At 37.5% G+C, this 17,106-nt stretch overlaps 1 protein-coding gene across 1 annotated transcript in view; it reads right to left on the bottom strand.

Moving 5' to 3' along the window:
* Positions 1 to 4,823: 4,823 nt before the first annotated feature.
* oca2 (oculocutaneous albinism II) overlaps positions 4,824 to 17,106 on the bottom strand; it is a 78,159-nt gene continuing 65,876 nt past the window's right edge. The window contains exon 24 of the mRNA XM_047374117.1: positions 4,824 to 5,351. Within this exon, the coding sequence (XP_047230073.1) occupies positions 5,264 to 5,351 (88 nt within the window). The 3' untranslated portion in view covers positions 4,824 to 5,263. The remainder of the gene's footprint in view (positions 5,352 to 17,106) is intronic.

Below are 17,106 nucleotides of genomic sequence, written 5' to 3'. Positions count from 1 at the left end.
ATTACTAATTACAGTCTGTATTGGTGTATGGATGTACAGTAAGCTATATCCACATTTGCAACCATTGTAACGGTTCATGCGTATATCTGGTTATTCTATTCTGTTACTGAGCCATTTTGATTATGCCGATTTACAAAGAACAGTAACTTCTGTGTTTTCAGGATTGGTCCTAAGGAGGTCATATCAGTCAGATCAGTTTAAAACAGCATCTAAGTATAAAAACATAGCTGAAAAGTCCTTCAAACAGCTTATGGAAATCCTCAATAAATGTCCCATATATTATTGCACAGAGCCAGCAGCAGTCCCAAAAATAGTAATCGGGGAATTTTATATTCCTGTGTAAATAATTCAATACTAAGTTCTTCAAGCCATCCGTGAAGATTATAAAAGACATCTTCCAGGGGATAAAGGAGGCTATGATTTGTTCAGATTTAATTTAGTTTGTAAAATCCCATAAATAATGTATTTGTAATTGTAAATTTGGGTTTGTAAAATCTTGAAATTCTGATAAATCACAATCAACCTTTTCTGATACAAAAAGAGCCCTTGAAGCATGCCGCTCTAAAATGTGAAGGCACTGCCATATATAGATGATGACCTGTCATATGGAACCACAGAGACTGATTGTCTTTTCTTGTAAACAGAAAACTGAGTGTTTTCTTGATAAAACAGACATTTCTGCTGGTAATATGTTAAATGGATGTGGTCATTTTTTGACACCATAGAAAAGGTGGGGTGAGCATTTTTATTTTCCCATTAAACATACTATGCAGGAAAAGTGGTAGCGATATGTGAAAGTCAGGAGGAAAGATTTCTCCTCACATACAAAAAAAAAAGATTTTTTTCAAATCCCTTTTTGCCACTGGATTATGAACCATTTGGACAGCTGGCTTCGAAGGAAGGAACACCCCAAAGCTGAGGTATGCAAGAGATGTCTCTCTGGCCGAGTGAGCAGGCAGACAATCAAAGCACGTGGGGTTGGTGTTTGGGAGCATAGTTTCTCGATTAAAAAACGCATTGCGTTAGTGTTTTTTATTTTTTTACTTTGCGTGTGTCCTCTGTCAGTAGAAAACATATAATGATTTTTCCTGTATTAAATAAATCGATAACTGATCTCCCCAAACTATCCTCTACACTTGTCCCCATGATAATTTACTCAATGACTGAGCCAAACGACCAGGACACTGAATATCAAGAGACGTCTCTTTTCAAGTAATACCTATGTAATGTTAGCTTGAAGTGACTTTTAGAGGCAATTATATGTTGTTATGAGAAAACTAATTGTAGAGAAACAGAGTTTGAGTCAAGCAGGAAAGTGAAACTTTTAGCTTCTTCAATTTCCTGCTGTCAGTGTTGCTTATACAAGTATTTTCCTGACACAGTTCAATTCAGTTCAGTTCAGTTTTATTTATATAGCGCCAATTCACAACCCATGTCGTCTCAAGGCATTCACAAAGGGTTTGGAATGGTGCGGGGTTGTTGGGGAGGTTAGATTAAACTACTGAGTGTTAGAGTTTGGCCATTTTAGAATGGGCTATGTGTAGGGGTACTAAGTAAAATAATAAATTGATAAAGTTTGTCCATCTAGAGCCCACTGGTGGCCATTGTTATACTGAAAATCACAAGGATTGGGGAAACCTCTCTCTGTCAGACTGATTATAACCATTGGAAAAGAGAAGGGGTCGCACAGGTAGCAGAAACGGAGGGTGTGTTTGCACCTCAACCATAACTGAGCCAGTTTAGGTTGAACCTGACTCCCCCTTACTTCATCCAGCAGGGAGGGAGGAAGGCAGAGATAAAAATAATTGGAGAGTGTTGTTTCCTGTTGCATTGTGTGAAAGGTGGGTAACTTTAAAATGGTCTAAGTCAATTTAATGGAATCATACAGATTTCAAGTCAGGTACATACATTGCAATTAATCCTAACCATTGAACAGTGCAGTCAGATTCAGTTATTTATTCAAATTGGTTAAAAGGTTTTTCTATCCAACGAAACCTAGCAGATTGCATCGAGTCAGTGATTTGCAGCATTCAGCAAGCGAGCATGTAGCAACAGTGGACAGTCACTGGCGTTTACTTTGCAGCAATCCCTCATGTAGTTAGTTGTTATAAGAATTGTGCTGCCACATGCCCGTGTGCATAGTAACAGCACTGTTTAGAACTGGAGCAGAAATTATAGCATCTACATTTCAAACAGGCCGTGCTTGCTCGTAGAGCTTTTAAACGCTTGGCTAGGATGTCTGTTAGGTCTCTACACAACATTTCTCCAGACTTCCTTCTTCTCTCTGGGCAGATTGCCATGTACATCTTCAACACATTTGAGGTGGAGACTTTGCTATCAAAAATGCTGCTTTGCTTTGCTATTGTGTTTCACACTGATGCCCGAGTTCAGTCAGGCAGTAATGTCATCACTTTTCAGCAACGTTTAGCTGTGTTTTCAGCTCCCTTTTGCCCTTTCTCTCACACTTTTTTACACACATTTCTCGACTATGGACATAGAAATAACTATTGTGAGCTACAAGTCTGAACACAAAAAAAGGAAAAGAAAAATTATGTAGCTTCTGAAGTGATAATGACTAAGGATTTTTTGAGGTTTGCTTCAACCTGACGTGTGTGGAAGACATGATGACCAAAATATTAAATACAGCTGTGCAGAGAAAATATATAATTGTAAGAAAAAAGAATCATACCTTTGTATAACATTTTCAAAGTTGAAAACTGTATCTACAAACTAATCTACAAACTGTTATTTTGAAATATGACTGGTTGATTTCATATTAGAAAAAAAAAACAGTACAATAAAATCCAGAGATATGGTATAGTTTATTTTTCTTATTATTCTCTTTCTGAAATGTTTCTTCAGTGAACACAACAGATGTTGTTCATGTTGTGGAGCCCTACAATAAATACAGGAAACAACCGTAACTGGACAGTGTAAAAGGACCGTGTCAGCTCCAGGTCTAAGTGTTTCTACATGGTCACTAATGAGTACATTTAAAATGAGTGTCTGGTCTAAATCAGAGTGTGTTTATTTTTCTATAAAATCCACTGCGGGTTTCATGAATTACAGTGGGTACGGAAAGTATTCAGACCCCTTTAAATTTTTCACTCTATGTTTCATTGCAGCCATTTGCTAAAATCAAATAAGTTCATATTATTTATCATTAATATAGACTCAGTATCCCATCTTGACAGAAAAAAACAGAAATGTTGAAATGTTTGCAAATTTATTAAAAAAGAAAAACTGAAATATCACATGGTCATAAGTATTCTGACCCTTTGCTGTGACACTCATATTTAACTCACATGCTGTCCATTTCTTCTGATCCTCCTTGAGATGGTTCTACTCCTTCATTGGAGTCCAGCTGTGTTTAATTAAACTGATTGGACTTGATTAGGAAAGGCACACACCTGTCTATATAAGACCTCACAGCTCACAGTGCATGTTAGAGCAAATGAGAATCATGAGGTCCAAGGAACTGCCTAAGGAGCTCAGAGACAGAATTGGGGCCAGACACAGATCCGGCCATGGTTACAAAAGAATTTCAGCAGCACTCACAGTTCCTAAGAGCACAGTGGCCTCCATAATCCTTAAATGGAAGAAGATTGGGACGACCAGAACTCTTCCTAGACCTGGCCGTCCAGCCAAACTGAGCAATCGTGGGATTAGAGCCTTGATGAAAGAGGTAAAGAAGAACCCAAAGATCACTGTGGCTGAGCTCCAGAGATGCAGTAGGGAGATGGGAGAACGTTCCACGAAGTCAATTATCACTGCAGCCCTCCACTGGTCGGGGCTTTATGGCAGAGTGGCCCGACGGAAGTCTCTCCTCAGTGCAAGACATATGAAAACCCACATAGAGTTAGCCAAAAAACACATGAAAGACTCCCAGACTTTGAGAAATAAGAAACTTTGGTCTGATGAGACGAAGATTGAAATTTTTGGCGTTAATTCTAAACAGTATGTGTGGAGAAAACCAGGCACTCCTCATCACCTGCCCAATACAATTACAACAGTGAAACATGGTGGTGGCAGCATCATGCTATGGGGGTGTTTTTCAGCTGCAGGGACAGGGCAACTGGTTGCAATTCAAGGAAAGATGAATGAGGCCAAGTAAAGAGATATCCTGGAAAAAAAAAAACCTCTTCCAGAGTGCTCAGGACCTCAGACTGGGCTGAAGGTTCACCTTCCAACAAGACAATGGCCCTAAGCACACAGCTAAAATAAGAAAGGAGTGGCTTCGGAACAACTCTGTGACCATTCTTGACTGAACCAGCCAGTGGTCTGACCTAAACACAATTAACCATCTCTGGAGAAACCTAAAAATGGCTGTCCACCAACGTTCACCGTCCAACCTGACGGAACTGGAGAGGATCTGCAAGGAAGAATGGTAGAGGATCCCCAAATCCAGGTGTGAAAAACTTGTTGCATCATTCCCAAGAAGACTCATGGCTGTACTAGCTCAAAAGGGTGCTTCTGCACAATACTGAGCAAAGGGTCTGAATACTTATGACCATGTCATATTTCAGTTTTTCTTTTTTAATCAATTTGCAAAAAATTCTACATTTCTGGTATTTTTCTGTCAAGATGGGATACTGAGTCTACATTAACAATAAATAATATGAACCTTTTTGATTTTAGCAAATGCTGCAATGAAACAAAGAGTGAAAAATTTAAACGGGTCTGAATACTTTCCGTACCCACTATATCTAAAAATTTAGGAATCCAACAATGAAACATAAACATTAACTGATATAAACTCCCTTTCACTGGGTTTTTTATGTTAGATCTGCACATGTTTAGGTTGGTATAAAACAGCTAATCAGTAGTCTTTAAATGTACCTTTAATGGAAAGATTTTGATACATGATTGAAGTAATGATTAGATGTGTTTCATAAACTGGTCTCTGAGATTTCCTAAGGAGTGACAGCTGATGAAAGCTGAAATCAGAACAGCTGTTGTTCCCTCTGAGGCCATAGCACCATGTAAACAATAATGAAGAGAAGCCATTTACGTAAAGCCAAGAAACATTTCTTAGAGTCAGCTTTTGTTCAAACTCATGTAAGTCTGTCCTTGATGGTCCAAACATCCCACATTCCAATGCTTTATGAAGACATGGCTGCAGTGCTTCATGATTTGCTCGTAATCTGATTGGTCAGTCAGCATACACATCACATTTACAGTGAGCTGCAACTCATAGAGGAGTGGCCACATGCACGTACACACATGCATGCCAACACACCCTAGTCTCTTTGGCCGGTGTGGTTTACATGTTCCATCCCAGTCCGATGTGGGTGGCTAGGAGGTAGCACATGGCGATCATGCATGTCATCACCATCATGGGGAACCCCAGCCTGTGAGAAGCAACAGAACATACAGTGTTAAAATCACTCCAATCTCCCTGAAAATACATTAATACATTATACATTAATACATTAAATGAAAACACCAGGAGTTTTAGTTCAGTTCTGTGAAAACTCTTTCATTCACTCAGAATTTGGGTGTGATGAATATATTTCTCAAGCATAATTTTATTTCTGCCTCCAAATACAAATGGTGTTAAACAATTTGACTTCACTGCTTTGTTTGGGCTGCACGGTGGCGCAGTTGGTAGCACTGTTGCCTTGCACCAAGAAGGTCCTGGGTTTGATTCCCTGCTGGGGGTCTTTCTGCATAGAGTTTGCATGTTCTCCCTGTGCATTAGTGGGTTCTCACTGGGTACTCCAGCTTCTTCCCACAGTCCAAAGACATGCCTGTTAGGTTAATTGGTTAATCTAAATTGCCCTTAGGTGTAGGAATGAGTGTGTGCATGGTTATTTGTGTGTTACCCTGCGATGGACTGGCGACCTGTCCAGGGTGTACCCTGCCTCTCGCCCATAGACTGCTGGAGATAGGCACCAGCTCCCCCGTGACCCACTATGGAATAAGTGGTAAAAAATGACTGACTGCTTTGTTGACACTTAGTCTCTCCTCTGAAGTTACAAGTAAGAATTTTGTTGTATTTGGTGTAATTTCTTCTATGCTTTGTAATGTAACTGCTATGAAACATAAAACATTAAATTGATCAGATTTTAGTGTTTTCTTGTGTCATTCAGGTGCTCTTGCTGCTGCAGCATCTGCCAGCGTGCTTTGTCTCAGCTACAGAAATTCTGTTTATATTTTCAATTGTACCATTCGAAGTTGAAACAAATTATGATCTGAGAGCTCTAAATGAACCTGCAGAGCAAAGCTAAAGTATAGTGTAATTGTTGTCAGAGTACAGTAATTATTGCAAGACAACACAGTGTAGCAGCAGCATGGTTTTATTTGTAAAGTAAAAGTGTGTTCAGGGCTCTGAAAAAGTATTATTTCTTATCCTGCTTAATAATTGCTGGATCAGTTCAGGGGTCAGAAACCTTTGCAATCCAAAGAGCCATTTTTGCTAAAGCTGCCTGACCCTTACAAAAAACTAATCAATCTAGTTTTGACAGACGGACGGACAGACAACATAAAAAGACAAAAAATTATTAATATCTTATTATTATTGACATTTTGTTGTGGAAATGTTATGCAAATATCGCACAAAAATAGATACAGAACCTGCTAAGGTAGGTATTTTTGTTTGCCTTTACATTTAAAATGTTGCTTATTTTTATACCATTTTGGGTGAGTATCTTTAAGAGCTGCTCCAAGATGGCTAAGGAGCCAGATGTGGCCCTGGACCCACAGGTTGCTGACTTGTAGTCTAAGTTAATCACAGTTAATTCATGACTTGGCAAGGGGGTGATTACTTTCTCACTAAATAAAATTTAAAAGCCGCAGTTAGTATTTTCTCAGCATTTATTTGTCTATTATTTCTTTTTGATTATCCGAAACATATAGCGTGCAAAAAAGCAAAAACAGAAGAAATCTGTAAGGTGGCAAATACTTTTTCACTACACTGTATTAAGAAGCCTTAGAAGGTGCTACAACTAGTCCGTGTTGTTAAGGGATGGCAGAATTATCAGAAAAGCCATCAAAGTTCTCAGCAATGTATTAGTGGCTACTTAAAAATCTAAGGTGGATACCAAATCACCAATCAGTCTTGTTTCACTTTAAATAATGTTTCCGATTATTAAACTTAATTACATTTTACCTTAGTGCTCAACCTATTTGACCTTCTACAAAGACAGAATGTCAGTCTGGAAAAATGTAATTATTGTGAAAGCACGTCCCATTGTAATGTGGGACACTTGAATGGGCCTTAAAGCTAACTCTCCTACCTATCATGGGAAGATCTGAAAAGCATCTTGTTAAACGCAAGCATTAGCCTGCTCATGAGAATCTTTGAAAATGTCTAAGATTTAATTATTTTATCCAGGAGCCTCGAGAATGAAGAACTAATATTGTTTTTACATTGCACAACATTTTTAAAACTTCTCCTATTTCCTATGCACTGACAGACTTGTAGTTTTCTTAATACACAACAGTAAAGACCCTGAATTAGCATCCTTAATCTATAATGTACCCTCACTGCAGATGGTTTCTCATTTGGATGTATAACATGTCCTAGATGAACACATGGCTGCAGTCAGGGCCAGGAATCTGGTTGCCTCCGGTCTATGACACAGATCAGTATTGGAGGACAAAAAAAAAAAACCTAACATAAAGTACATATAATGTGTTGGCGATTAAACGGTCTCACTTTAAAATAAGGTAATCATGTTGCAGGTTCAGCTTATCAATTTGACGTTATGAAAGATTGCTGCAAGGATTAACCCAAGAAATTTGGTAAAGTGCCTTGCAACAGTATTTATACATCTCAAACTTTTTAACCTTATGCCACCTTACAACCACAAGCTGTATTGTAATTTATATAATGGACAAACACAAAGTAGCACAGATTTGTGAAGTGTAAGTAAAGTGATCAAATTTAGTTTAAATAAAAATCTGGTAAGTGTAGTACACACTTGTATTTAGTCACCCTGATTCTAAACATTGTAAAACTAACTAGAGCTGCAATAAAAGCTGCAAGTCCTTTGGAGTGTGTTTTTGCCAGCTTTACACATCTACAGACTGAACATTTCGCCCATTCTTCCTTATAAAATAGTTAATTTCAGTCGGATTGGATGGAGAGCGAACAACAATCTTTTAGTGTTGCCCTAGATTCTCAGTCTGGACTTTCATGGAGTTATTCTCTGGCCTGCTAGTAGGTAAGTCAGAGTTATTTTTGTTTTGTTTTGTTTTGTTTGTTTGTTGGTGTTAGGCTTCATGAATCTTCCCATCAACTTTGACCAGCTTTCCGACCTCTTCTGAAAAAAAGCATTCTCACATAATGATGCTCCCACCACCATGTTTCACTGTGGAGATGATGCATTTCTGGTGGTGAGCTGTTGCATGTAGAACAGAAAGCTAAATTCTGGTTGCACCATTCTTACATATGTCTGTTGTGTCCCCTTCATGACTTGTGGCAACTGGATTAGTGGAATGTACAAATAATAGTTGTTCTATCACCAGATTTTCTGTCCTGAGCTAAGAGGTCTCTGCAGCTCCTCCAGAGTTAACATGGGCAACTTGGCTGCTTTTCGGATTAATGCTTTAACTGCATGACCTGTTATTTTATGTGAACTGCCATGTCTTGTACCACACTCTTCCTTTTGATTGTTTGGACAGTGCTTCATGGGATGTTGGAAGTTTTGAATATTGCTTTAGAACCTGATTCTGCTTCAAACATCTCCACAACTTTCTAACTGACCTTAGTTTTTTGTTACTAGGTCTTCATGATTGTTTTTTAGCAGTGTTCTTTAACAAATTACATACAAGCAGTCTTGTATTACAAATTAGTTGATATCTAATGCCTATGGGTAGCACCAGATTTTATTTAAGGGTGTTCAATTAAGGGGATTGAATACAAAAGCCTATCAGATTTTTAATGCTGAACATTTTAGAAGTCATGCACATCTTTGCGTTGGTCTATCACACATATCCCCATAAAATACAACCAAATTTGTGTTTGTATTGTGACAAATGGTGAAAACGCTCAAAGGGTGTGAATACTTTTCAAAGGCACTGTAGGTAGCAAGTTAACAGGAAAACGGTGTAGAATTGCTGTTCTGTTACTATCTGTGCTTCTGTTTGTTTAGCTTAATGGAGAAATGATGACTGACAGTCATTAAAAATGTGCATAGCCAATTATTCTGATGAGGAATGTTTATAATACAGTGTTTAAGGCTCTTTGGTGGGCCACTGGCCACTCAACATAAACAACATGTCATATTCCATTTGACCTCTGTGTGGTTGAAACAGAATGAATAGTGTTAATAATGTTTATGCAGTTTCCAGTTAATTCAGGTCTTTAGCTGCAACCCAGTAATGGTAATGGCTCACAGTAAGCTGTGAAAATAGCTGAAAATGTATGCATGCTTATCTTTTGGCTTACTGAAAAATATCTCACAACAGAACAGAGCTATTCTTAGATGAATTAAAAACATTCAGAATGTTTGCCACTTAAGAAAAGGCAAACAAAAAGTATTAAAATGCTTCTTAGAAAATGCTATTTTTTTAAATGGTGACAGAAATGTGAATGCATATATCTATTCAAATTTTAATCTATCAACTCCACATGTTAATTCCCTTTTTAATGTCTTTCAACTCTCTTTTTTTTTTTTACAAATTTTACATCAAACTGGTTATATGGAATTTCATTTTAAACAAACCAAAGTGTATTAGTTATCATTGGACTTAATGTAAATATGATTGATGTGGTTGAAATTAATTGGTTGAATTAGTTTGTTTTTATGTGTATTTTGCCCTGCAGAACTTTTTTTTTATGTTTGTTTTTTACAATAAAACATTAAAACGTTTCTATATTAAAATGCAAAATATAATCAAATAGATTAAAAAGTGAACTTGAAGCTCTTAAACATTTTGCTTCTTTATTTTTTTGTTCGATTACCTCCTACAAGCTTGTCAAACAAGCGGCAGAGCAAGAAAGCACTGGAGAAGATTAGAAAAAATTTAAATTGTTACAAAAAGTTAATTAAAGTTTATATTGTATTATGAATATTGCTACCGCTATTTTCAAAATTATATAAGTGTGGCTTTTCAATTTAATATTCATATGGAAATGTCAAGTTATCTCATGAATTGAAAATGAATGAGGCACTTAGAGGCATATTAACACTGACTTCAGCATGTGGAGGTACATTAAATAGAAAAGGAAGGCTAATTTTCTCATAAGTCTGCTGGAATAAGTAGAAGTGCTTGGAGTTAATGTTAATTTACACATCAGAGAAAGTCAGTGCTGGTGCTTCATCATTTATAGATTGACAGAAACAACTGGGGCAACATTGTGGCTGTGTTTTTGTGTACATAGGTCTAATAAAACATGAACATGAAATAATTTGGACAATCCTGAAGTGCTGTTGAAGAAAGTATTTGCCCACCACTGATTTCATCAGTTTTTTGTTTTGTTTTTATGTCACATTTAAATGCTCAAGATCAGTCTTTTTCAACCCTGGTTCTCAAGGCATGCTGCCCTACATGTTTTAGATGTTTTCTCTGCTTCAGCACACCTAATTTTATCAGAATCAGGAGCATTAAAGCAGAGAAACATCTAAAGCATGCAGGGCAGTGTGCCTTGAGTACCAGGGTTAAAAAACACTGCTTTACATCATACAGCAATTTTAATATAAGGTCAAAATTAAGCTAATTAAATATAATCAGCTTTATTAAAGTTTTTGTTTGACTGTCAGGGTGTAATGCTCTTTTTTCTGAAATGCTGTTTCATGTCTCTGTATCTTATTGTTTAATCATGAACACCAGCCTTAGCCTCAAGGTAAGTGAGGCCTTTAGAGCTTTAGCAGCTGTTCTGGGTTTTTTGTGACCTCCTGGATGAGTTGTGGATGCACTTTTGGAGTCATTTTGGTAGACTTGCCCCTCTTGGGAAGGGTTACCACTCTTCCATGTTTCCTCTATTTGTGGATATTGGAAACACCCTCATTAAGCCTGCCTAAACAACTTTTTACTGTAAACTGCAAGAATGTTTTATTTGCTTTATGCTGTTTTCTTTTTTGGCTAATGATCTTAAAGTTTTCAATAGCTGATAACCAATCTTTGTTTTAATGGAGTTTTTAATCATTTGCCTACCCTAGTTGTTTTGTCACTTGCTCCAGTTTCTTTTTTTTTTTTTTTGCATTTTGAAGCTTTATTTATTACCAGGTTGTGATTCAGCTGTGTGTGACAACTGCAATGTAATTGTAACTTTTTTGCTGATCTTAATATTTTGATCAAAATATTGACATTAAACAGAAATTTACGCCAAAACAAATTCCTTGTATGTCCAAAAATGTACTTGGCAATAAAGCTTTTCTGATTCTGATTCTGATTCTGATTCTGAAATTTCACTGAAACTGCATAGACTTTCCTAGTAGATTGGTTAGTCCATGCTTGCTAAAGTGTGAGGCAAGATCGTGTCATTTATTTTTTAAACAACTCTTCATGGCTGTCTGCTTTGGTCGGTGTCAAACTTTCCGTCATCAACAAGACACTTAAAGTTGCATATCATTCATCCATCCATTGCCCATACCAGCTTATCCATGCAGCGTGGTGGGGAGCTGTTGTCTGTCTCCGGTCATTGGGACCCTGGATAGGTTGCCCAGTCCATCACAGAGCAACACTTTTGAAAGATCAATTAACAGTAATGATTTTCGACAGTGGGAGGAAGCCAAAGAGAACCCCCGAACTCCGAGCAAGAATAGCCTAGGCCAGGATTTGAACCTGGGACCTTTTTGCTGCAAGGCTACTAACCACTGTGCAACCCAGTTTGCAAGAAAAAATGCCTTCAGTAAAGTTTTCATTTTCTTGCATCATCTTTGATTGTACACCAAATAAAAGCAGTGTCTTTGATGTCTAATAACTTTTATTGCCTAAAAGGAGAAACTGTCATAACTATTTGAAAATGCTGCAGTTGGCTCCCTTTAAACACCTTCTCCAAAAAAGGAATCTTTCACAGCACTTTTAAATATAATTAAAAATAATGTCCTTTGTGGTTTTTATGAGATCATAATAATGAGTCTTTAAGAAGCAATGCAACATTGGTCACTGTTAAAGGAATGTTGGGTGTGTTTTTATTGATCTGTAGCATAACATATTTCTTTCTGTGCAACTTGTTACTTATTTCTATCAGGGCGATATATATTTTCATCACAAACAATAAGTTGAAACAGGAAATATAACCTCAGAAAGTCAAACATCACTGGTTGTGGAACGAGTGTCCATCCAATGGATGGGATGGATGGAGGAAGAAATCTAAGCTGGTATTATTGTCAGACACACAGGGGTCACCTCTGCACAGAGGATCCTTTTTTGCTGAGCAATAGCTGTTTCTTCATCATAGGCACAGCATGAAGGGACAGAGGGCAGATGAAAAAAGTTGCCACAATACAGCTCAGAGGAACACTGTTCACCTTGTCTGAAAATTCTCTTTTTTGCCTTGCACATTCACATGCTGACTTAATTGCATTTGATGGGAGCTCGTTGAAAGTACTGATGCAATCTCAAATACTCTCTTTAGATAAACCCAAGGGATGAACTGCTTTCACTGTGGAGGCTGCATGACAGAGAAAAACAGAGCCACACTGCTCCCCGAAGGTAATAGCTGATATGCTCTATTTAAGAACTACTTCGATTACAGTTAGAACGTATACAAATGCTGAGAAACATAGCCTGGGTTGTAACTGAAATTACTACGTAATAGAGTATTTTAAATACCTTGCTAATTTTATTTTTTCACTGTCGGAAATGCTGGAGGGCATTGCATCCAGTAGAGAAACTGGATGCAAAAGGCTATGTAAATGGAGATATTGTCTTAAATCTAACAAATGCTACAGCAAAAGAATGGAAATGTAGGAAAACTGAACAATGGTTTCTGCTCTATGAGGAAAAACCAACTACTCAGAAATCTTCCTCAATCAGAATAACTAAAGGTCCATGAAACAAGCACAGCAAAGAAACTTGCTCTGTGAGGTTGAGTATATTTGTCCGGTTAGTAGTAACATCTGCCAGTTATTAGTAATTTTTCAGTGAAATATTTTGGACATAAACTGTAATAAACATTTAAGGTATTGATTTTGCTGTCAAATATATTTGATCTGTTGTGTCAAATCATCCTGTGAGAAATAAAGCTGATGTCCAGGTTAGGAGATCAAACTGTATATTAGAAGGGTAAACCTTTGTCTACATTATAGTAGCCAAAATACAAAAATGTGTAAATTAATCCAACAAGGGATTTATTTGTTAAAATGTACTTAATGTACATTGTTAACTACGGTTTGTTTAGTTGTGTTGCATTCATGGATAAAACCACAGATAAACCCACTGTTATCCTTTGTTTCTTGTCCTCTCAACCCATCCGGTTTCAGCAGATGGTTGTTCATCCTGAGCCTGGTTATGGTGAACATGTCCTGCTTTTTAAATGGAGTGCTTCCTTCCACTGTTACCATAGGCTTACTCAAACTGAGAGACTGGTGTGAAGTCAATGACTTGATGCAATCACCTAGGCTTCTTTAGATAGAAACATTTTAAACTGACAGTTTAACTGACATTAAATTACCCCCAAATTTGATTGTAGTGTATTTGAAGCTAGAATAAACTGGACTATATGTAATTGAATCTAGATCTGACTTACTATCCTTGCAACATTGATTAATTTTACTCTACTAGCACTAAATTGTGAGGGTCGATACTTGTGCAAAACTATAAAATTCAGAGCCGTTACTCTACTCATGAGTAGAGGTGATACAATCAAAACCAGACCAGATTTTGGTAAATGGTGAAATGGCCTGCACTTGTATAGCACTTTATTAAGTCCAAGGACCCCAAAACGCTTCACATTACAATTAGTCATCCACCCATTCATACACACATTCACACACAGTGGTAAGCCACATTGTAGCCACAGCTGTCCTGGGGCAGACTGACAGAAGTGAAGCTGCCATGCAATCCGTGCCAACAAGCCCTCTGACTACCATCAGCAGGCAAGGTGGGTGAAGTTTCTTGCCCAAGGACACAACGACTGAGACGGACGCAGCAGACCAGCAACCCACCTTGTGGAGTACGAACCACTACCACCGTCGCCACTGTCGCTCCGGGATTTTAGCAATATTGTTGTGAAAACTAAGGTGCCAATTTCTTTCTCAAGTAGAATAAAAGTTTGAGAAATCACTTGGAGGGTCTTGCAACATTAAGATGCTACAATATTTCTCTTCAAAGTGAAGGCTGTTTTGTGGAGTGCTATCCATTTGCTATTGGCTAGTAATTTCATCTGGTGAAGTAAGGGCAAACTATTACTATAAAACTATTATAAAAACTATTATTGAGGGCTTTGAAAATGGATGTGTGTTGTTTAAGTATGAAACCATGTCTATGTTTGAGGCTCCTATTTTAAAGTCAGAATGAAAGGGTTTTTTAGTTGTGTTGACAGAATCAACTAATGAAGACAGCTCTCTAGAATTCTCCCAGCTAAAATTGTTTATCAAACAGCATTTTAGGCACTTACAAGGAGAAAGACAACGCAACAGACAAGACAGGAACAATTTGTAATCACTTTGGAAAAATTGCACCTGCTGTACCCACTGCTAATGACACAGATCTACCTTTGAGCTTCCTATCGGCAGCAAACTAAATGACTTTTCATAACTTCAACCCTTGGCTGTCCCTAATTAAAAAAATATTTAACTAGATAACTATTTTCTTAACTGAGATTCTGTAACACACAGTTTGAGATTTATGAAATCTTCGTTCTATTTGTATTGTATTCTATGTAATGCATTCAGAAGGCCTTTAGGCAAGCAATTAGGTTATTTATGGACTAGCCAATCTTGCACTGAATTATTCTCCAATGACTACAGTGGCTTCTATAAAAACAATTTATGTGTAGCTATATTTGTAAGAAAAAGAAAATTGGCAATACTTCTAAAATATTGCTAAAACATCATCTCCTCTGGCCTCATTCTCATGAATTTATTATCTACCTCTGTCTTGTGTCGTCATCTCATGAGATTGATGTGTTGGTAAACCCCTACGAAACATAAACTGTGTTAAGCTCAGGACATGCTACATGACTTTCACAGTCATCACAGATTTTAGGAAAGACTAGGTGTTCACACAAACGGACTGTTTTTTGTGTCGAGACAGAAAGACTACAGATCACACACTTGCTGTAGTATATCAGATTACAGTCAACTGAGTGCATCAAACTCTCACGGAAACTTTTGCAAGAACAACAGTTTACAGGAAGAAACATACCGGTAGGTGCAGGTAATAAAAGATACTGTCAGAATTCTGACTGGTTTTATTTCTCAACCACTTCCCAATAAAATGAATGACATGCAGTTTAAGATATGTTAATTTCAACCCTCAAGTGAAAGTGATTTGGGTAGTGTTGACTGTACTCATCTCGCTCAAATCTACTCTGCACACCCAAAACCAGAACCAAACATGGAGAAGCAGCTTTTAGTTCTTATGCTCCAATAATCTAGAATAAACGGCCAGAAAACTGTAAAAGTGCCGAAAACCTAAGTTGCTTTAAATCAAGATTAAAAACTTATTTGTGTAGAGTGGCCTTTGACTGTGCCATCAAGGCATGATTAGTTGTGTTTTCAGTCCAATTTTCCTTTCATTTTTTTGTCCATCATTCTATTCTCTTTATTTTATTTTACCTTTTTAAATTACCTCTGTTGTTTGATTTTATCATTTGATTTGTTTTTCTGTGTCTGTATCTGTGTTTTATTTGCTTTGTGATTGTATTGTAATTGTACGTACAGCGCTTTGAGTGTCTCGATGCTGAAAAGCGCTATATAAATAAACTTACCTTACCTTACCTTACTCTTTACTCACTGTGAGAGTTCGGAACATGTCTCTAACAGACAACAAAAAAATATTTTGGATGGATCGTGCAAATAAACATTAAGAATGTATAAAAAAATACATTTGTTCTGTGAAGAAAATATTTCATTCAGAAATGTCAGTTTGTTATATGTAATCTCATTACCTTCAAACGCAATATGGGAATTGTTTGGTTTATTTCAATAAGGTCCTTCATTATTTATCGCATTTTAGTCTTAAATATCCGGGTATCTTTGTTGTTGTTGTTTTTTTTTATCACTGCGTGATTGTAATTATTTAGGTGATTGTTTGTATTATGCCCACTGTTGTTGTCCTTTTATATACATAATGTTGTGTGGTTACAAATAAAGTTAGAAAAAAAAACGGTTCACAGCTGTTGTTCTGTCCAAGCCTCTGGTTTTCATTGGCTGTAGGCAACATTCGTTTGCAGTTGGGTCATTGATTCACACAACCCGACTGCGTCCTGATCAGCCTAAAAAAAATTCAAACACGCTTGTCAGACTGCAACTGAGATTGGGTCGGGTTGCACACTTGCAGACATAGTCTGCGTCCCTGCATCTCACACTAACAAATCCTCTATACAGTCTCTGATACTGGTCCTTCTGTCTGTAAAGTACCCAAAATGCTGCTACACAAACAATTGGGGGCTTCTAATGTTTTTATGATCGGATATTATCTACTAACCCGATTGCGAATCAAGAACTGCTTCCATTCTTACTTCAAAGTACGAGTCTATCTGAATCTAACACTTATTTCACCAGAGTACTGACAGAAACTGGACAGCGTTTATAGTCACTTCCCTCCCAGCTGGAGTATACACTATATATATCTGATGCTTATACTATGTTTCCTAGGTTACTGTTTTGGAGAGATGAGGAATAACAACACAGAGACATGAAGGAAGCAACCAAAGAGGAGCTAAGCTATTCAGAGTCACTCTCCAACTATCCTTTGTGAGGGCCCATCAAAGAGGCATTCACGTCCTTGTGGGCTCATGTGGCCCCTCAGTTTAAGCACCTGATATAGCACTAGTTAGTCCCAGCTGTCTGGAGTTTTAGACACACTTCTCTCCACCCAAAACCGTCTCTTCGACCAGCTGTGACACTCACTACAGACAGCCAATTGCAGGCAGCACTAGAGCCAAGAGCAATGCTTCTAAGCATTGTAAACATAACTACACTGGAGGGGGAAGTAGAACTGACAGCATGCACATTTTCATTAGTTTCAATGAGATCCAAAGCAGAT

This window comes from Girardinichthys multiradiatus, chromosome 9 (genome assembly GCF_021462225.1).
Source record: "Girardinichthys multiradiatus isolate DD_20200921_A chromosome 9, DD_fGirMul_XY1, whole genome shotgun sequence".
Lineage (NCBI taxonomy): Eukaryota > Metazoa > Chordata > Actinopteri > Cyprinodontiformes > Goodeidae > Girardinichthys > Girardinichthys multiradiatus.
This window is presented reverse-complemented; position numbering and strand designations above follow the sequence as displayed.